Source organism: Durio zibethinus, chromosome 3, assembly GCF_047325235.1.
Source record: "Durio zibethinus cultivar Kanyao isolate XHJ-2024 chromosome 3, ASM4732523v1, whole genome shotgun sequence".
Taxonomy (NCBI): Eukaryota; Viridiplantae; Streptophyta; class Magnoliopsida; order Malvales; family Malvaceae; genus Durio; species Durio zibethinus.
Window position 1 is genome coordinate 2681883 of NC_143164.1, and position 21875 is coordinate 2703757.

Below are 21875 nucleotides of genomic sequence, written 5' to 3' on the forward strand. Positions count from 1 at the left end.
TTGAATTCTTCCTTCTAGTTTTTTATATTTTATAGCAACAAGATGTTGTTTGTTTCTATATATTTCATTTCCTTCTGTTCAATAGGTTTTTCCTTTTATGGTTCTCAATGGATAAAAAGATTTGTCTCAATGGATAAAAAGATTTGTATTTTAGTTTGTTTCTTCTTTCTTTGATTTGTATTAAAAGAGAGAAAAAGAAAGGGTTGGATTGCAAATATTCAAGTAACTTGTAATGCAAATTTCATTTGCGACCTCACAACGGCAGTTTGTGCGTTTAGAAATTAAAAATAAAATCTATTATTAGAAAATAAGAAAAAAAAATTAAGAATTAAAAAAGAAAGTAATGATCCCAATGTGGTCTGACATTGTCAGCGGACAGAGATAGACGGATAATAAATCTTGTTGGGTTCTGTTACGTGTCAATGTCACATAACATCCACAGCTGCCTCGCACTCATTGCCACGATTCACCACCCATCACTAACACCAAATTTTACCAATAAATTCTTTTCATATTTTCATTTACAAAATCTTTTAAAGAAGAACAGGTTGCCAGATTACGAAGAATTTTCGTTTTCATTTATCCAAAGTGTATCCCTTCGTTTATGATCCCGTGTATATTCTTCCAGGTAAATTGAAAAACGGAAAAAAAAAAAAAAAACCCTCCATGAAAAAGCCCTCAAACAGTGTTGTAAAAAGTGAATTTTTCTGTTATAAGCGAAAGCTGTTGCCATCGGTACCCATCTTATGTCTTGTAATTGTCTGTTGTGTGGACTTTCGTGGGCTAACTTTAAGGTTATCTTTGGAGATTTTTTTTCTTTTTTGCATATTGATCTTTTATTTGGATAAGAATGTGGTGTATGATTGATACTGAGCGAAAAGCAGCTGGTGGGTTTAGATTTTTTGTCAAGTTGGACGATTCCAAGTCTCTAGGTTCTCTCAGATAGCGATGTTTGAACCGTTACCGTGCTTTAGTTTTAACCCCCTCCCCACCCAAAGTTTATTACTTGTCAGCATCTGTTTTTGGAATAATTTTAGTCTTGAATATGTAAGCTAACGTGTTTTAGGTTGATTAATTACAAGCTAAGATTGTTATTTTCTTCCTTTATTGCAAACTTGTCCCTTTTGTGTGTGTGTGTTTGTGTGTATCAGATACAGAAGGTGGTGGTGATATCTTCCTCACCATCTCAGGTTCCTGTAAATACGGCTGATTTTCTAGCTTAAGTTTCAAGTGAGTGAAAAGTGTTGGTTTTTCTTTTAGGAAAGATTATGGAAAAAAAAGAAAAAAAGTTCATCATGGTAGCTCCCTTTGAGTGTGCTTGGAGAAAGGATTTGAAATTCCGGGAGGCTGGCAGGGGATGTGTAGCATTCGATGCTTTTGCACACAATGATGTTACTGTGGTGTTTGGGGAGAATGTTGGAAGTCAGCACTACCATTATAAGAGGGATAACAGTCCTCATTATACTGTAATCATTGGTAGTCATAGGAATCGTAGATTGAAAATTGAGGTGGGCGGGAAAACTATGGTTGATGTAGAACGAATTGCCCTATGTTGTTCTTCAGCATTCCAGAGTTATTGGATCAGTTTCTACGATGGATTGATTAGTATTGGTAAAGGAAGATACCCATTTCAGAATCTTGTGTTCCAGTGGCTACATACAAAACCAAATTGTAGTGTTCAGTATGTTGGCCTTAGTAGCTGGTATAAACATGTGGGCTATCGAAATGTTAACGTATTGCCCTTGACGCTGAATCATTTGTTGCTGTGGAAGCAAGTGGACTGTGGTGAATACAATGGAGGGGATGGTGATGAGTTGGAATATGAACAAATGGGCTATGAGAAGTGGGGACTTGAAAATTTTCTTGAGAGTTGGGAATTATCTGATATGTTCTTCATTGTTGTTGAGAAGGAAAGGCCTGTCCCTGCTCATAAGGTTATATTGCAGGCATCTGGAAACTTTTCTCTGAGCTCATCAGATGGAGATGTTGTTGAGCTACAGCATGTAGTATATCCAATTCCTCATGCGCTTCTTCAATACGTATATGCAGGCCAAACACAGGTATCTTTTATTATTTCCTCTATGGAGTCCACTGTTATTGGCATTCTCTATCAATTTAAAGGATCTATTCCTGATTCTCGCGTCCTAGTTTTTCTTATTTCTTGCTTCTGTTTGACCTAGATTTCAGAGACACAACTTAGTTCCTTGTGGGCTCTGAGCTTACAGTTTGAAGTGTTGCCATTAGTGAAGCAATGTGAGGAAGTAATGGAGCGGTTTATAGTAAATAAAAAGTTGTTTGACTTGGGTAGGAATGTGGAATTGTCGTATTCAAGTTCTCATCCCTATTATGGAGGAACCTTCTCCTCTGGGCTCCCGATAAACATGCAGAGGCTCCAACAATTGCATTCAACAGGCGAGTACAGTGACATTAGCATTTACATTGAGGGTCAAGGTCTCATTGTTCGGGCTCATAAAGTTATTCTCGGCTTGTATAGTGTCCCATTTGCAAAGGTGAGGACCTCATGCCTCCTGTGGATTATGCTATAGAAAAATGTACGACAAAAATTCTTAAACTATAGGCATGTCTCTTCTGCATTTATGAGATCTTGCCAAAAGAAAAAGAAGTCTATTAAATGAAATAAATTGTACTTTCAAAATAATATATATTAGCCAAACTTTACTGAAGGTGTGCTAGGATCTGTTTCTTACTGATATTGCTTTTCATCATATTCATTTAAGGTTGAAAGTTTTTGGATAAAGATTTTTTTTTTTTTTGTTTGGCTTTCTTTGCTTTGCCATTGATATCAAATTTTCAATAAGAAACTGAAAAAGGAAAACTTTTTTTTCATTACAAAATGAGTGGGTTAAAGCTTCATGTCTCTTCAATTTTCACCAATTTTTTTGATTCTCAGTTTGGTTGTGTCAACAACATTTGACTAACATAATTAGTTACCCCTCAGATGTTCACAAATGGAATGTGTGAGAGCAACTCGCCTGAGGTTTGTTTAAGGGATGTGTCTCCTGCAGCATTGAAGACTACGCTTGAGTTCATGTACAGTGGGGAACTCAGTATTGAGGATACCAAGGACTTTGGTGCCTTGTTACTCTAGCTCCTTCTATTGCTGACTAATTTGGAATCTCTCTTCTTCATCAGGAATGCTGCAAAATGCTTTTAGAATGCCTCTCAGAGGTAGTTTACTAATCTAAGCTTATGAAATAATTTGATTTGGTGGTTTTGTTAGAGCCATGCAGACACTTTTTATCGCCAGTGTCTCATTATGTTTTTTGTATGCATAGAATTAAAAGAATGGAGAACTGACTTGCGGTTTTGGAGTTCTGAAAACAAAAGAAGAGACCCCTTTTATAATAATGAATTATAAAATATTGATACCTTTCATGTGCATGTTACATGCAGGGATGGAGTTCTCCTAGTGGAAGATGGTCATACAACATGAGTTTTTCTATTATGCACAAGTTTAATTGACGAGGAAGCAGAGAATAGGGCTAATATAATTAGTTTTCCTGCAGATGTTCACAATGCTGTTGCTTGTGAAGCTAACTATTGAACTTTGTTGCAGGACTCTGTCTGTCCAATTCTCCAAGTGGTTTCATCAATCCCTTCATGTAAACTTATCGAAGAAACTTGTGAAAGGAGATTTGCAATGCACTTTGACTACTGCACAATTGCAAGCTTTGCATTCATCTCATTAGATGAGACAATTTTTACAAATATTATTCAGGTGGGTTTTCACTTGTTAAGATCTATCTTAGCTAACTTGTTTGGGTGTAATAAGTGACTGAGTGAAGGGTAGTGTAACTACATAAGAGTGTGTCCTGTTTTAAACTCACAAATTGTCAAATAGTTTTCAACTAGGATTAGGCTCAAGTGCTCTGTTCTTAGAGTATAATTTCCAACTTAAAGGGCAAGAAGCTGGGTTGTTATGAGTCAGTAGTTTATGTTGCTACACGAGTACAACACAGAAAATGATTGTTTTATTTAAAAAAATGGACCAAAGTGGCTAATTAGTTATATAGATAGAGATGAAGAAACTTAAAGAAATATGCTGGAGTTATCTCTATTGTTGTGTCAATGTTGCTTTTGCTTATTAAATTGCTAGATTTGGGGAAATTATATCTCAGACCCATCTTTTGGTTGGTTTATGCAAGTTATAATGTAGATTTAGAGTTAGTTATGATGTATCCCACATGATAAGTTCCTTCTTTCTTATTATAAATTATGGACTCTTTGCAGCATCCAGAGCTAACAGTAACATCTAAAGAAAGAGTTCTTGATGGAATTTTGATGTGGTGCATGAAAGCAGAGAAATTGTGTGGGTGGGAGGCGGTGAATGAGATAATAGTAAATTCAACTCTAGAAAGTCTGTTCAAGGATAGGCTTCAACTTGTTAATGACTTGCTTCCATCAGTGAGGTTTTCTTTACTGCCATATCTCCTGCTTAAGAAGGTAAGAAAAATCTGGATATAAGGATATCTACTATGCTAAGAATATGGCTATAGTCAACTATCAACTACTATTATCTTCAATGATGTTGCTGTTGGAACATACCAGTCTAAGCAGGCAGACTGCTTTTGGTGATCTTGTAAGTTTGTTGTTTCTCTTCAAAGAAACCTTTTGGACAAGTGTTTCAATCTGATATTTTATTTCCTCCAATACTAATGTCTCTATGTTTATGAAATAGGTTAAGAAAGCCATTAATTACATAGAATGTGGAGAGGCAATACATGGAAATTACCATTAAGTAAGTCTTCTTTTGCACTTACGCATTTTGATATCTTTGTCATAAGGGGCTTACATTCTGAAGAGAAATGTCATTTTCATTACTGAGAAAATGGCAATTAAAATTCAGAATCTGATACTTAAAGCAGTGAAGAGAAACCAAGTCCACCATAATCTCCTCTCTTTCTTAGGTTTTAGTTTGTTTGCCGTATTCTCTAATTTTGTTATGAGTACTCCTCTGGCCACCAAAGCAGTTATTTAGTCATGTTTCCTTTGGTTCTTTCTGAAAGAGCTAATCTAGATCTTGCTTAGTGATGCTATACTTGTTATAGAAGACTTTTAGAAAAGAATTTTCAAAGAGCCATTACACCATGGCGTACGTGCAGTGTTCTTGAGCAATTAATTGACTAACATTGGATTCTATTTTGTTGTGTAAGATTTCAACATAGACGATCCAGTTATAAGGAGCTCCAGTATATATGTGATGGGGATAGCAATGGAGTTCTGTACTTCGCTGGGACATCATACGGTGAACATCCATGGGTTAACCCTGTCCTGTCTAAGGTGAAATTCTCAATCCTCTTTATTTTTTCATTCATAACCCAGTTACTGTTCCTTACTCCCCCCCCCCCCCCCTCCCTTTTCTTTAACTACATGCTTCAGAGAATTGCTATTACAGCTAGCACTCCCTCTTCAAGATACACTGATCCCAAAGTTTTGGTATCAGCAACTTACCAGGTATGATGAATCAAACCCTTCCAAAGTTCTCTAAAAAAGAAGTCTAAGGTCTAATGCATTATTAGCTGAACTGAATGACAACCAAATGATATGTCCTGTGTCAGGGAACGTGTTTTGCTGGGCCTCGTATGGAAGACAGACATATTTGTGCATGGTGGATGGTTGACATTGGCCAAGATCATCAGGTTTCTGCTGTGTACTCCCACTAATCTGTCATACCAAAAAAAACTTTAATTTGGTTGAATTAAGTTGTCTGTAAACATAAATAATGCATTCATAAGGATCATATCTTTGGAAGATAATATGGTCTATGACTTCAGCCACAAAGAAGTTTCAGCTGCAATTGAGTTTTCCTGTCTATCGGTCTCTTCCAGTCATAGCATGTGCCTGATTAATTTCATACTGTTCTCATCTGTATTAAATTAAAAATTTCAGTGCAAGTGTTGCTTTGAGTGAAATCTGGTACCAGTCTGCTAATGAGCCAATGTGATTAATGCATCTCACGTCCAACTACTACACATTGAGACAGGATGGCTCCGGGGCCTACATAAGATGTTGGAAATTTCAGGTAAAGAAGATATTAACTGAATTTATTCTTAGATGCTTGTGCTGAAATAAGTGAATTCTAACAATGGAAACGAACTGTAAGGTAACTCTCCTCGATTTTGCCAGGGTTCTGTGGATGGAAGGACTTGGATAGATTTGAGAGTACACGAGAATGATCAAACAAGGTGCAAGCCAGGTTAGTTTGCATCATGGCCTGTAACTGGACCAAATTCTCTGCTTACGTTTAGATTCTTTAGAGTTCTACTCACCGGTGCAACCACAGATGCTTCTAGCCCCTGGAAAGCATTTGCTTCCTGGAGCAGTACGGTTACTTCCACTGAGTAGGATTATGAGGATCTGGCTTTTCCAATATCATTTCCTTCAAGTTTATTTTTTTTAGGTTTAACCTACCATGTACAGTTGCACCAATAAATTTCATGTAGTTGAGTACAGAATCTACCTTATCCAATTCATTCCACTTGCTCAATAATCTGGTCCTCATCCTCAAAAGAAACTAACTACCCCTATTTTTTTCTAAAGGTAGCTCTTTTTTTCATAGAACACCCTATATTTGTACTTACCAGCATCTTTTGATTTAGAATATGCTTGTTCGGCATTCCACGTAAAGATCGGTTGTTGTGGGTCACTTCGCCCACATGATAAGATCTACCCGTACATACTGTAAAAAGCTAATGCTCTAAACGCGCCAAACGCATCTTCTACACACAACCCCAAAAGACCCAAAAGACCTTCACGTAACCTAGGATCATTGTGCTCTTGTAGTAGACACTTTGTGTAGGTTTAAGACTACTGAGATTACCATTGTTTAACTTTTACCAACGTTCAGATGCATATAAATGGCTATTGAACACACAAATATAAGGATCCCTATAGACTTATGGCATGGAAGTCACTGATTCAGATGATCCCATCATACTAGCACTTCCCTACAATCACAAAACCACGATGCAGGCATAAGATTCAGAAGACCAAATTGATAATTCTGGGATAGATGTGCACGCTTTATCATGCTCCTAAAAACAGTGAGATCATTTTGGCATTTCAATACATGCATACAGAAATTGAGCAGTCAATTGGATCCAGGCAAAATAAATTCACCTCTATCTAATTTCTTTTCCCTCAACATAACAAAAGAGTCACCCTTTCACATCAAGTATGAGGAGGTACAAGCTTGGTAATAAATTCAAAGCATTTCTCAGGTGACCTATGATGATGCACGCTGCTACTGACGGAAGAGAATAGAAAACATTTGACAAGACAAAGTTATCTACGAACAGATGGCACAACACCTCTACCGGCTGTTGTGCCACGGCCAGCAGCTTGGGCCTGTAAAACAAAAAATAAAATACAATAAAATTTGTGAACTGAAGCACAGAAACAAGATAAGGACATTAATAAAAATTAAGCAAACAAAAGCACAATTCTTTTGGTTCCATCATAATTTCAGGATAGCTGAACTTACCTTGGCTCGCATTGCAACAGCTCTACCTCTGCCAACTCCTAGAGATGAGCTCTTACCCTTCAAGAAGTTATGAAACGAAGTTAGAATTATTCTAACAAGTGCACAATGTACAAAAACAAATAGATGCATACCTTGATTTTAGCATCCAGACGCTTGAACATTGGAGCATTCTTCAACATGTCAGGTATGACCATAAACCTGTCAAAATAAGTCCAGTTTTTAATAGACAAACAAAGTTTAGGGAATAATTTAAACATACTCTCAAATACCACTTATCAACCCCATTAAAAAAAGGGGGGACAAGGCAAAGAGAGAGAGATAATACCTGACTTTACTGCCTCGAATGAAAACATGCTCAAGCTGTGATACCTTTCCATCCTGAAGCAAAGCCAAACCAATCATCTTAAAATCAGTTATTAATGGAAGTAATTGAGAGGAAGGACAAAAAAGAAGCTAGAGATAAAGGGAAAGAGAATGTGGTCTTGAAGCATCTACTTCTGAAAAGGGGGATGAGAGGAACATGGACTTAAATCACAAGGATTTTTTCAGAAAGAAAATTGGGAAATACAATCTGAGTGAAATCCTCATTTTCCTTATTCCAACTTTGAATCGTGAGGAAATTGGATATATCAAATAAAGAACCATGATGCAAGAAGTCAGGAACAAAGATACTCCATTAAATAAAATCTGATTGGAATATACACAACAATACGTGAAACCAAACTAGAATGACACAACAATCAATAAAACAAATCCAAGGACAAAGCAAGATATAGCAGTAAGAGATTGCTGAGTGATAACCCCAACTTCAAACATTAAACTCCAACCATCTCTTGGTCTCCCTCTTAGGATTTAACCTATTCGTAAACTTAAGTCCACAGTTCCGGCATACAATGCCTAAATCTAACATCAAATGTTGAAACATTTAAAGTTTTATCACTAACTGAGCATAAACCCTAAATTTCTCAGCTTCAAATAAAAGTTAAACAAATCAAACTCGTTACTGAACAGCTAAAGAAGAAAAAGGAAAAGAAAAGTGAGAAAGAGAGGTACTTTAGCAGTGTAGGTGATGTTCTCAAGCTGACAATTCCAGTTATCCTCGCACTCGATCATGCTTCCTCTGTAAAGCTCTCCGCTCTTCAGCTCCACCGTTACCACGTGACCCGACGCCTCGTGTAGTAGCTTTACCGGTATGCCCAAGCTTCGGCTCATTGTTTCCCTCTTCTTTCCTTTTTCCCTTTCTTTCTGAATCTTCCGCTCTGCTTTTGTACAAATCACAAACCCTAGGCACTCAAGCGAATAATTTTAAATTTAGGGTATATTTGTAATTCTATAACTTGGGCGAATTAAATCACTACATATCAGTGAATCAGCGGCGTTGGATTATTTGACTTCCATCAATTGGTTTTTTTTTTTTTTTTTTTTTGGTTCTTTACAATAAAAGGTATGTATGGTACCTGTATATTGTAACTCTGAGTATTGATTTTTCTATTCAATATTAAACCATGCAAAATACATAATTCTAAAGTTAAAAACATATATATATATTTACTTTTCAAAGAAACACATTGATCGAATAATGTAATTAATAGTTAGTCTCTAGTGATGTCGAAGGCTTTTACTTCATTTTAACAAAACCAAACAGAGCCTAAACTTCTCGACCAAAATTTTTATGTATAAAACATAAAACACACAAAAGCTCAAAGTTAACAAGATCCAATGTTCTAAAAAGGAGTCTTTTTGTGGCCTGGTGTATCGGACTTAATGGATGTTTCAGGTATAAGAAGTAATTAAATGGGGCTATTTCAGACTGTCGTAATTTTAGAGCTAACATATAAAAAGGCTTTTATAGGAAATCACCATTGAAAACTTCCACTTATTATGACAGTCTGTAGAGCTAACATATAAAAGGTATTTATAGGAAATCACAATCCAAAACTTCCACTTATTTTTTAAATAGTGAAGAAAATCTTTTTCCATCTATATTATATGATGAATAGGATTTTGAATTAGAAAAATAAAAAATTTTGGATATTTATTTATTTCGGATATTTTGATAAATATGGAGAATTCTACTGGAAATTTCCTCTGGTTAGCATCTGCAAAATGCAAGGCTGAGAATAAGTCAGATTTGCCTGACTTGGTAGGACAGGTAAGGGAGGCAATACCAAGAGTTGATGATGATCTTATAAAGAAATTAGGAGATCATGATGAAGGGAAATCTCTGATTTCTGAGACTCTCGGATAAATAGGCGATCTGTTCTCCTAAGGTGGATTAGACCATTTTGGATTTAGCCCGTGGTGTAATTTGGGTTGTATCAGGCCGATTTTAGGTGGGAAAACCTGTATGGGTCAGCAGTTTTGGGATGGAAAACTCCGCATAATTCTAGTGGACAAGCAATTTGGTGACGGCATAGAAGCATGGGTGACCTTCGATGAACAAGACATGGCAATATATACTTGAACTAGATAAGGAGCTCCTGAAATTGGCTATATTTGATCCTAGTCCATTTGATGATCAGCAAGTCATTTCTGAACTAGTTTTTTAACCCATGCCATGCACGAACTTTTTTTTATTATTTTTAATAATTAAAGTTTTTTAATTAACCTTAATTTTTTATATTACTTTAATAAAAAATATAAATATTTATTGGTTTATTATATATAATTATACATTCATAAATATTAAGGTACAACTAAATAAGAGTTTATATATATTATAATATTTTTTCAAAGTCAAACTTTTTATAAAATTTCAAAGAATTATAAAAAATTTTTCATTTTCATAAAAACTATTTTTTCAATTTATTTACTAAACAATGAAAATTTGGCTACTCATTTTTTCTTATTGGATCAAAAAAGTAGAGTTTAGTTTTAAATGATTAAGATTTTTATTATTGTTTTTTTTTTTTAGTGTTAAAAATATTGTTATCTACGCTTTTAGATTCCTCACCTGATGTTGGTATAATTTTTTTAGGGTTTATATTCTTTCTGTGCTTTATTGTACTTTTGATTGTGGTTAGATATTTATAACCATTTCACTACTTTTAATAAAATTTTATTTTGGCTTATTAAAAATAAAATAGTCAAAATTAATAATTGTTTATATGGTAATATGAATATATAAAAAATATATCATTTGATTAAATTGTAAAAGACATTTATATTAGCAAAATATTCTTAAATTATTAAATCTTATAAAGCTACGCCAAAAATAAAACATCAAATAATAATAATATATGATTGAACTACAAAACATAATTATTAATTTGCTTGTAACAATTTTCTTTTTAATACTTCTTATTTTTTTTAAATATATACTTTAACATATACATAGTTGTTTTTTTATTAGAACATAAACCAATTATACAAAATTGAGAATTATAAATAATTTAGATATCTTGTACTTATAGCAAATATCCAATTTAATTATATATATATATATATCTATATATACATATAAACATATGAACCAATTTTATTTTAGAATAGATCATATCTAGATGCATATATCATATAATACAAATAAAACCAAATAATAAGTTTGAAGAAACAAACAAATAGAGGAAAATAAAAAATAAAAAATATAATATAAAAAAGGTAATGAACTATACCTATTGCCTAGTTGAAACTTAATTGAATATGCTCCCATTTTCTTTTTATTATTGAAGTCTAAAAAAAAAAAAAATCAATATTATAAAATAAAAAAACAATCCAACACCATCATAAACTTATTTTTAAAACTAAAAAATAAAAATAAAAGAATCATAAAGGCATAAAGTGAATTTACTTATTTATGAATATAATGTGGTTATTATTCTTTCTAGCTTTTGTCCATTTCTACCAAAACTCATAAATTATAATCATCAAACAAAAAAAAGATTGTATTTTTCAATTTATAATTCTAATAATAACAAATAAAATAACATTGGTTAAAAGGTGATGTACTCACTTTATGAGTTCTTTATTTTTATTTTGATATTTTGATTTCAACAAATAAAAATTTAGCTCATACACACATAGAGAGATATATGTATATATATATATATATGTGTGTGTGTGTATAGTTATAATTAAATTTAAAAAGAAAAAGGTAAATTATAATTTAATATATTTAAAACCAAAATTTATGTAAAATCTATAATTTTTTATAGAGTTTGATTTGAATTTAAATAGTTATCCAAAAATATTAAATTTATATAATTTATTAAATAAAATTATTTCACAGTAGATAAAAATTTATTAAGCCTATATATATTTGGATTTATGATTAAATTAAAAAATAAAATGAATTTATAATTTAATATATTTAAATTTAAAATTTATGTAAATTTTTTAATATTTTATAATTTTTGATTTGATTAAATATACAAATTGAGAGCATATATATAATTTAAATCTTTTTATGCTTATGCATAATAAATATCCAGTTTAACTATATATATATATATATATACATATGAACAAACTTTTTTTAAAATAAATCAAATCTAAATTTATATATCATATAATATAAAAACCAAACAAAAGATTGGAAGAAACAAACAAATAGAGGAAAAAAAATAGAATAGGAAAAAAAAAATGAATTATACCTATTACCTAGTTGAAACCAATCTAAATGTGTGCTCATTTTTTTTTTTCATTATTGAAATCTAAAAAAATATATATATTATAAAAACAAAGAAAAAACAATCTAACACCATTACAAACTTATTTTTAAAACTAAAAAAATAATAATAAAAGAAAAATAAAGGCATAACATGAATTTACTTGTTCATGAGTATGATATGATTATTACTCTTTCTAATTTTTATTTATTTTTGTCAAAACTCATAAACTATAATTGTCAAATAAAAAATTTTGTATTCTTCAATTTCTGATTCTAATAATAACGAATAAAATAATATTGGTTAGGGGGTGATACTCTCATTTTATGAGCTTTTTATTTTTATTTTTGAGATTTTGATTTCAACAAATAAAATTTTGTTAAGCTTACACATACACATATAATATATATATATATATATGTAAAGCTATTATTAAATTTGAAAAGAAAAGATAAATTATGATTTAATATATTTAAATTCAAAATATATGTAAATTTTTTAATTTTTGATAAAAGTTTTATTTGAATTTAAATTGTTACCCAAAAATATTTAATTTATATAATATATTAAATAAAATTATTTGAAAGTAAATAAAAGTTTATTAAGCCTATATATATATATTTAGAATTATGATTAAATTAAAAAAAGGTAATTTATAATTTAATATATTTGAATTTAAAATTTATGTAAAATTTTTAATATTTTATAGATTTTGATTTGAATTTAAATAATTATCCAAATATATTAAATTTACATAATTATCCAAACATATTAAATTTAAATAATTTATTAAATAAAATTACTTAATAAATAATATAATATAAATATTATCTTATGGATCATAAAAAAAAAATTATCCATACAAATATTTATATCAATACATCTTATCCGATAATTTTACATTTTGATTAGCTTTCGGATCTTATTTTGGGTCATTGTCGTTAAAACTATATTTTATTTCTATTATAAATTATAAAGAGAGTTACAAGTAACTGGAGCTTCGCAGTTGACGTTTTCATCCTAACCATGATAGGGTACGGTGCCCATCATGTTTGTAGAGAATAATTAGCCCTTTATATCATTGAATTTCGTACATACTATAGTCAATAGATCAAGCACTGTTGATTAGCAAATTTTTTTTTGGCCAACCGTTGATTTGGAAATTAAACTAAAAAATTTAAAGAAAATTAAAACAAAGATAAAATGAGGATTAAACATGTCGACAAGCCACCAAAGTAGTAATGAGCCCCAAAAATGAAGGTTGAAAGTCCCGCAATAAGGCAAAGGGAGTTCAGCCCAAAAATACCAAAGGACCGAGCTTAGTTTGACGTGGTCTCCACTACTGCTTGCAGCAGCCCATCTTTATGGCTTCCCCCTCCCACTAAGCAAAGTAAATAGTAATGGACAGGGAGACGGAGAGAAGAAAATCCATTTGACCTAACCGTTATGAAATCCGTTTCTGAAATCCGATCGCTGAAGATTGATATTATTATATTATGAAGAGTACATAGAACGACACTACTGTCAGCGTCACCGCCTTACGATGGAAATAAAACAAAATAAAAAACAAGGCCGTTGAACGTGGAAAATCCAGCAGGCAAACTGACAAAGCCACACATTCTCTCTCTCTCTCTCTCTCTCTCTCTTTTCTTTGAAACCAACTCATCAGCGAAACCAAAAAGTCCTTGCAGGACAGAAGGAATCATCTTCACTTATACATATTTTCATCCTAGAAAATATGAAATAAAAATTAACACAGAAATCCCTACACAGCACCAACAGCGTCAGCATTTTTCTTCCCATTCGATTGCTCGTTGGTGCTTCCTTTCTTCTCTTATCTTCTTTCCTCTCCTTTTTTGCTTGTTTGCGAAGTTTCTCTCTTGTTTGCGCCGATGCTAATCTCACCCAACCTTCTTTTACTCCCGTCAACCACCATCTCTACCATTCCGGGTATTCTTTCTCGTTACTTTATTTTTCATGCTATTAATATCTCTTATTTCTTTGAAGTTTGTGAAACAGTTAGTAAAGTTTTCTCTTTTTTGTTTTTTTCTTTGTGGCGTATGATTTAATATGGATATAGGATTATCAAATCCTTGCCTCAAGGTTCAAGCTTAGCATTTCCCATTAGTAGTCTGATGACAAAATCTTAAATTTGCTTGATATATATTTTATGGTTTTTTACCTTCCCCGGAATTAATGAGCAGAATATTCTAACTTTAATTTTCTTTAATATTTTTGTCGATGAATGAGTCTTTTGAACCCGAAAAAGAAAAAAGAAAACCAAAGTTTGTTTGCTGCAAACACCTGCGGAAATATATTATTAATATGCTTGAAATACAGCTAACAAATTTTGTTGAAGAAATCTCAAAATTTAAGTTTGCCCAGACTAGTTTCGGAAGAATTACATGATACCCTCACCTTTTGAGATTAATTTGGCATAATGGAATTTGCCAGACTATATTTGAACGTCAGATTTTGAACTTTCTGCCATACTTTTAAGTTCACTGGTTTTCTAGATCTCAAGAATCATGACATGAGAAGAAAAAGAGTAACAGTCTGAGAATAGACGAAAAGGAAAATGAACTAATCTAGTCTAGATTGTTCAACCTTATGACTTATCAAGTTTCTGAACATGATGTGAAGGATCTAGTTTCAGAAACCAAACATATATATATATATATATATATTTTTTCAATCTTTGGTTCGAAAGTGCCATTGGACTTTGGAGTTTTGAGCCATATTATTTTGTTTCTTGTTTTAATGTACTTCTATACTGTTTTGCAGTAATGATTTGATCGAACAGATAAAGTCTGTGGTACATCGACACCCTGACAAACGCATTGTAGGTGGACTACAACTTCTTATATTTGGAAACAATTATGGTGTGGGCATTTGGTTTACTACTATTCGTACCATAAACAGGTAGAAACAATTAAAGCTGGAAACAAAGGCTATGAGGCAGAGATCACTGTTGTTACTTATTGCCAGAGCGGGAAAGAGAGTGATGACAGGTCGAAGTTTCGGATCCTTCTTGTAAGTTTCCTGCATAATCATGTTTTATGCATAATCATGTTTTATGAATGGTATGGGAAGACCAATTGATGTTTTTGCTTTCTAGTTATTAAAAATTTTAACAGATGGGAATCTAATGCTTAAATTTGCATACAATCATTGTATTGCTAGTGTCCTTTCTAAATTCTAATCCGATGTGTAGTTAATATATGATCTCAAATTCGTAATAGCTGGTGTTCTTGACAGATAATTCCTTGTCTTCCAGAGTTTTAGGCAGCATGGGAGGGAGCTTATTACCTCTGAACTGGCATGGCGGATCTTGTCAATCTTAAGTGAAGAACAGTTTCTACTCAAGATGGACCGAGCCTCCCTAAGTAGTACCCTTGAAAATGTAGTTATAAAGGTAATTTATATTCACTTGCAAGAACATTCTTGGCTTTTGTTTTCCCACAGTGTGAATTAATGTATCTGTAATAGTATAGCAAAGTGAGTTGTTTTTGCAAATTACGAACTTGCTAAATGAGGAAGTATGGATAAGATTTTCTTATTTAATATCCTCATAGGTTGACACTTAGTTAGTAATATGTGTCCTAGGGTCCAGTCAAGCATACATGTTCAGTGAACATGTGATGCTAGGTTGCTATAGGATATATGTTGTATAAATTAAAATAATTTAAAAAATCACCTTGCTTCTTTACTTATTTTTAGAAACAATACATTGACCATTAATAACTAGAGTGCTAATGTCCAATAATTTGGTAGGGAGTGCCAATGGAGAATTTGAATGGCCGCAAGCTTGTTGAAGCAGGAGAGCTTTGTGAAAGGAGAAATGATAATGCAATTTATCCTATAACTATAAAATATCTATGATCTTGTGTTAATAAGTTGAAATGTCTAAATTAGGTTACTTTGCCAGGGAGAGGAGTTGATCTCAACCGGAATTGGAGTGTAGATTGGGGTAAGAAGGAGAAGGTTCATTATGCCTCTCATTTTCTACATACAAATCCTATTTCATATGGTTCTTACTACAGTTGCATGTTTTAAGTCTTCTCTTCATTTATAGGATGAGGTTCTTCATTCAATTTTTTTCTTCAATTATAGGACTACGATCCATATGAAGAGAATCCTGGAACTGCTGCTTTTAGCGAGCCTGAAACCCAAATCATACAGAAGCTTGCAATATCATTTGATCCTCAAATATGGGTTAATGTGCACTCTGGTATGGAGGCAAGTGATTAGTGATCCTGAGTTCCATGCTAATAGTTCTTTCTTTTTCCTTCATCTACTGATTTTTGCCTTAACTATTTATCAATGCTTAGGCTATTCTTTCCTAAGAATTGCTGCATTAAAATACTTTTTTGGACATTGAAATCTCTAGGAAGCATTCACATGCACTAAAAGGCATTTTCTTTTAACTGAAATGTTTCTCCAACAGGAATTAATATGATTGATTTGCAACATTCATACATGACAAAAACTCATAAAGAAAATGATAATCTTTGATATTCTGTCTATATCTAGAGAAAACTTTGGATTTAGAATATTTGATAATGTTGTTAAGAGCATATAGTATAATAATCAATCATTTGATATTCTGTCTATACCAGAGTGAAAAGAAGATTGGTTCTTATATTTTATAACGTTTTAGTATCTTTCGATTGCTGGTAGTTCAGTTGTTGCAGTCAGAAACCAGTACTTTTTGCAGAAGCATTTCCATCTTTGCTCAAAAATGTATTTATTGGAGCGAATTTAATACATGGGCTTGATATAGTTAATGTTTAATTTCTTTCATTTTCATCCTAGGCTGATGCCCAAGCTTGCTTTATGCTTTTTGGTCCATCTTTTTTCCTTTATGGATGGTTCTGGTGTGCCGTCTGTATGACCTACTTGGTTTTGATTATAATTCGTCTAGGCACTATTTTTGCCATATGACCACAAAAACACAACCCCTGACGGATTGCCATCACGTCAAATGAGATTGTTGCTTGAAGAACTGAATAAAGTTCATTTCCACAAGCGTTGCATGAATGGTTCTGGTGGAGGTTCTGTCGGGTTTGTATTTTTATACTTAGCAAAGATGATTTGTGATGACATCATTATGTATGTGTGTGTGTGTGTATATATATATATATATATATATATAGAGAGAGAGAGAGAGAGAGAGAGTACTCCATGAACTTGAGAGATAGGACCATTGCGCTATAAAATATTCTGCATTGGCAACTAATCATTTTTTCAGCTTTATTATCATTTCTTTTAAGGTTGTCTTTTGGAAGCCATTTTCTGGAAACATTCCTACCTGTACAGTAATTTATAGTCTGTGACAGTGACTTCATTCTTGAAATGCTTCATTTTTATACAATAGCACTCTATAGTTCAATGAATTGCTGTATATGCAAACAAAGGTATGAGATTAAAAGTTCTCAAGCTGGGGTTTTAATGGAAATTTTTTTATGTTCTCACCAAAAAGTAAAAGTAAAAAAAAAAAAAAAATAATCTTTGGGTTTTAGTATGTTTTCTTGTTTTCCATTCGATCTCATCCCACCAATATATTTATACTACTTTCAGGTATCTGACACGTGGGACAGCAACGGATTACATGTATGATGTTGTAAGAGTACCCATGGCATTTACCTTCGAGGTATTTGAAATGAAAACTCTCTTTTCACAGAATAACCTAGAGCAAATTTACCTTATTAACAGCCATAACTGCATGTTGCGGGCAGATCTATGGAGATGGTACAGCCTCGACAATCGGCTGCTTTAAAATGGTCAATCCAGTTGACCATACCACCTTAAAGGTATGTTGAGTTGCCTCTAAAACCGACTGCTTACATTCTTTTGTTTTTCATATTGCTTTTCCAAACAATATTTTTTGAACTTTTTTCAGTAAGAAAGATTTTGTTTGCATTTTCAGAGAGTTCTCAATGACTGGTCTGCTGCCTTTTTCACAACTTTTAAGCTGGGACCACGTCAGCTAGATGTCCATACCAAGGTTGGTGTATTTAATTTGGACAAATGGGTGTCCATAGATGAATATCTTGATACTTACTTAATAGGGAGGAGAAATAGATATGGGAAGAAAATGGAGTTGCTTGAGGTTGGAATGCAGGAAACAAGAACATATTTCAGGCTTTTCTTGTTATCCTCGGTACTATTATTTTTCATGTTCTGTTCTCGAATTTCAAAAACTAAGGGTGGCAGACTAATTGTTTCGGCCATACCTCTTTGACATTATACATAGAATACAACGTGAGGAAAGCTGCATGTTACATACTTTGGATAAAAAGATGTCGTGAATTTGTATAAGAGAATTAGAGATTTTTTGCATGTTGATTAGATTGACACTTAACAAACAAATTAATTAACTTATGCTAACATGAATACTAGAATTAACTTCTGATATAATATTAAAAAAAAACTTTTGATATAATATAATATACCATTCAACTGATGAGGAAAAAATGGAGGGGTGGGGGGAAGAAAAACTTGTTTTATTTGTATACTGATCAGATTTTGTTTGTCTCAGTCATCTTTAATATTAAGTATTTTATTTATGAGCTGATGCTCTAATCTTAACTTTATGTAAGATCATATTCCGCTAGGGAATTCCTTATTGGCTGGTTCGTTTATAAATCATTTCAAACAGCATAACCCACTTTTCACTGGACTCTGTTCCAGGAAGACAAATGCAAGGAGCTCTTCGTTCTGCTCTAGCATAATCATGTCGTGCTCATCCAAGAACACCCACGCTTCAACTCCATCTCCCATTTTTGTATCCATGAGAATAATCATATTCGGGAACATAGTTTCCGATTTGTTGGAGGCACTGCTTGTAACCCACGTAGGCTTTCCCCAGCCAAAATCTATCTCATAAAGACCGAAGTTGCACCAACTACTAAACCCAATAAAATCAACCTGACCAGCTGCACCAGACGATGCCTTACCCATTTCCTCTATGTACTTGCAATATTTAAGCAGTCCTCCCTCTCCTTGTAGGCTCTTAACAAAATCACCATCAGCTTTTCGTATCGCTTTCCTTAGATGGCAAACCAAGTCACCCAACTCCGTTTCTTTACCTGTCAATAATGCAGCCGCCATGCATAAGAAATTTCCCATTGTATGTTTTGGGACTGGCGGCACTGCCCTTTGACGAAGATTCACTGCGTGGTTTATAAGAGTTGGCTTCTGGACATCGGATTTTGCTTTGAAAGTAGCCATGATACACTTGCTGAGGAGGGCTGACACGGTCTCGACTCGTGTTGGATCTGGTACACTTGCACTTGCTGTTTTGGTCTTCAGTGAAGCTATTGCTGAGGCATCAAAAATGATTCTCCTCGACGAACAAATTCCTTTTTTGAAAAATGGGCTAAACAGAGCTAAATTGGTTGCCTCCTTGGGATATGTCTCACTCTTTGGGTATACCAAAGAGGCATCAAATTTTGGACATACAGCTTCTTCACCAGATTTGCTAGTCACTGCAGCCCAACTTCTGAGAAACGTTGAAGCTGCAGGTCCATCGACGATCATATGCGAAAGAAATGTGCCAATAACAATGCTACCGCATGCAAAGGTGGTAACTTGTATCATGGCTACACAACCTCCTCCTGTTTCAGTCCAACCAGCCTCAGCAGGAAGGAGTTCTGGGATAAAAGATGGATCAGGGAGGTTCAGAAGGTCATTAAGAGGACGGTTAACTCTAGCCTCTACATAGTAAGCTCCCTTATCGTTACAATCAATGGAAAGGCTGTCTTTGATCCTTCCAGCGAATGGATAAAAGAGAGTTAAGGTTTCTGATAGAGATTGCTTTAGCCGTTGTGACCTCTTGTGGTTGGAGGCAATAATATCAGTAAGGGGAATGCTCGTTTCTTGGTTCATGTAGAAGAAGACCATGGGAACATAAATTGAAGGAGCGTACTGATCCAAGAAGGAAAGGCTGTGAGTTCTAAGATGATGGGGTGTCGGAGAAGTGGGTTTGATAAATTCTCTGGAAACTGTTTCGACCTCCATAACCATTTTCTCAGACAGGAAGATAGAAAGCCTGCCACTGTTAGAAGTACGTAACCATGTAAGGTTTTAACACGAACTTATCTCTGTATCTGTGTCGGAGAAGTGGGTTTGATGCTCGCCTCAGTCATGATTTAAACCTCCAATTTCTTTGTTTTTTCTGGCTTTCTAATAGTATTCTATAGAGGTTTTTGGGGACACCTACGTACAAGATTAGAAATATAACATGCTTTTATCTGTCTGTTTTTGAAATCGGTTGTTTATGATTTTCATTGGTAAAACAATGAAGGATAAAGGCATAGCCTGCAATCTGCAAATAAAACAATAACGCCGGACACATCCAACATATATATTATCACATCAAAATGAAAAATATTGTTTTCATCTACCTCCAGATTGGCTCTATCTGATTTATTTGCTCCTCAATCCTGGTCATCCTCCCTCTTTCTAATACGACAACTTACTTTGACTTTGTCAGTAAAACTTCCTTAACTGACAATTACAACAACGATAATAACAATAATTATAATATCTATAAAAAACAACAGCGGCATCAAAGTCATCCACACAATAATAATAATAATAGGAATGAGAATACTCAGAATAAAAAGAAAATTTTATTGTACCAACAATATGATAAGAAAAATAAAAAAAAATCAACTAAATCTTTTTATTTTAAAAATGCATTTGCCAGATTTGGGCTCGGTTGAGAAGTTTTCGGGCCCTGGTTATGGACCATCTTGTTACTCAGTTTTTTGCGGTCAGTTGGGCCAAATCTTGACTCAAGGCCGACCAGACCAAATCCCGGGGATTTCGATCAGCTGAGTGCGCCTGTATGCAACTACATCTGCAACTGCAATTGCATAAGAACTTGACTTAGATGAGGCTCTGTCGGATCATGTTTGTGAATGCCCACATCCATATCCTTATAATGCTTTTCTTGGAACGTGTGATAGAATGCAAACCTCACAACACAGTGCTTATTTTCTTCATTGATTATACATCTCTGAGTCCACAAGAAAGCAAGTTTGTGCTCTTAAAACGGGAAGAAAATATTATTAATTATTTCACTCTAGTTCCAAGAAAATTGGAATATTGGTTAGTGTAGTTAATCTGTCAGTATTTTTTTTTTTTTTTGGAATCAGTCAGTTTTTATAGAGTAGTATATTATAATTTTGCTATTATAAAAGTCTCGACCTTTATGAATTAAATGCTTCATTATGCTTCTGTTGCTCTTGTTTGGCTCAAAGTTATTGTTTATTTGGCTCTGGTTATCCTGCAGCAAACAAGAAAAACAGTACAGACATCAACAAGGATTAGAACCCGGAAAATATAAACCTTTTAGTTCTTAATGAGACAAACAGCCACTTGTTACTAGGGTTAAGTAGTCTTACACATGTTTTGTTGTATATACTTGGCATCTAATCTTTTTTGAGCAGCAGCACAAAGAAGTCACGTGATATTCTCAAGGCTTTTGATAAAATACTAAGCATGTTATTGTTTTGCATAGTAAAAGAAGATATCTAGAAAAAGACACAAATACTAAGCGAACAACGAATAAGCATAATTTATCTGCATCAGAGCAAATTCGTGTTGCATTAATTTTAACACCAAATTAACAAGAAGTACAAAAATGAAGTCTTGCATTGCTGATTTAGACAAAGCTATAACGTCTAGTGGCCCTCAGATTTAACTTACACTAGCATCAAACTGGAAAAAAAAACTCTCTAGGTCAAGGAAGTAAA

The 21875-nt window shown here is 33.4% G+C and overlaps 3 protein-coding genes and 1 pseudogene across 4 annotated transcripts; 2 read left to right on the forward strand and 2 right to left on the reverse strand.

Annotated features, from left to right (window-relative positions):
* The first annotated feature begins 535 nt into the window (after positions 1-535).
* Positions 536-6490, forward strand: LOC111299048 (BTB/POZ domain-containing protein At2g30600-like; annotated as a pseudogene). The gene is made up of 13 exons (XR_016340756.1): positions 536-628; positions 1266-2060; positions 2181-2510; positions 2960-3189; positions 3578-3739; positions 4252-4463; positions 4555-4600; positions 4700-4754; positions 5165-5301; positions 5401-5475; positions 5580-5660; positions 5957-6043; positions 6148-6490. The product of XR_016340756.1 is annotated as a BTB/POZ domain-containing protein At2g30600-like (transcript).
* Positions 6491-7050: 560 nt separating this feature from the next.
* Positions 7051-8792, reverse strand: LOC111298996 (small nuclear ribonucleoprotein SmD3b-like). The gene is made up of 5 exons (XM_022893865.2): positions 8558-8792; positions 7830-7882; positions 7636-7702; positions 7505-7561; positions 7051-7368 (listed from the first exon to the last, which is right to left on the reverse strand). The coding sequence occupies exons 1-5, from the start codon at positions 8714-8716 to the stop codon at positions 7306-7308; spliced, it is 399 nt and encodes a 132-aa protein (XP_022749600.1). The 5' UTR covers positions 8717-8792; the 3' UTR covers positions 7051-7305.
* A 5069-nt stretch (positions 8793-13861) lies between these two features.
* On the forward strand, positions 13862-18396 carry LOC111274026 (metallocarboxypeptidase A-like protein MCYG_01475; the record flags this gene model as incomplete). The annotated part of the gene is made up of 11 exons (XM_022862284.2): positions 13862-14061; positions 14896-14953; positions 15034-15144; positions 15389-15526; positions 15886-15954; positions 16039-16095; positions 16225-16350; positions 17036-17175; positions 17692-17764; positions 17850-17924; positions 18041-18396. Coding segments are annotated over 11 exons (1362 nt in total), but the record flags the coding sequence as incomplete, so codon positions are not given.
* A 149-nt stretch (positions 18397-18545) lies between these two features.
* LOC111298774 (epi-neemfruitin B 7-O-acetyltransferse L7AT-like) lies at positions 18546-20469 on the reverse strand. Its single transcript, XM_022893526.2, has one exon. It carries the CDS (start codon positions 20137-20139, stop codon positions 18760-18762), a length of 1380 nt encoding a protein of 459 aa, XP_022749261.1. The 5' UTR covers positions 20140-20469; the 3' UTR covers positions 18546-18759.
* Between the last annotated feature and the right edge of the window lie 1406 nt (positions 20470-21875).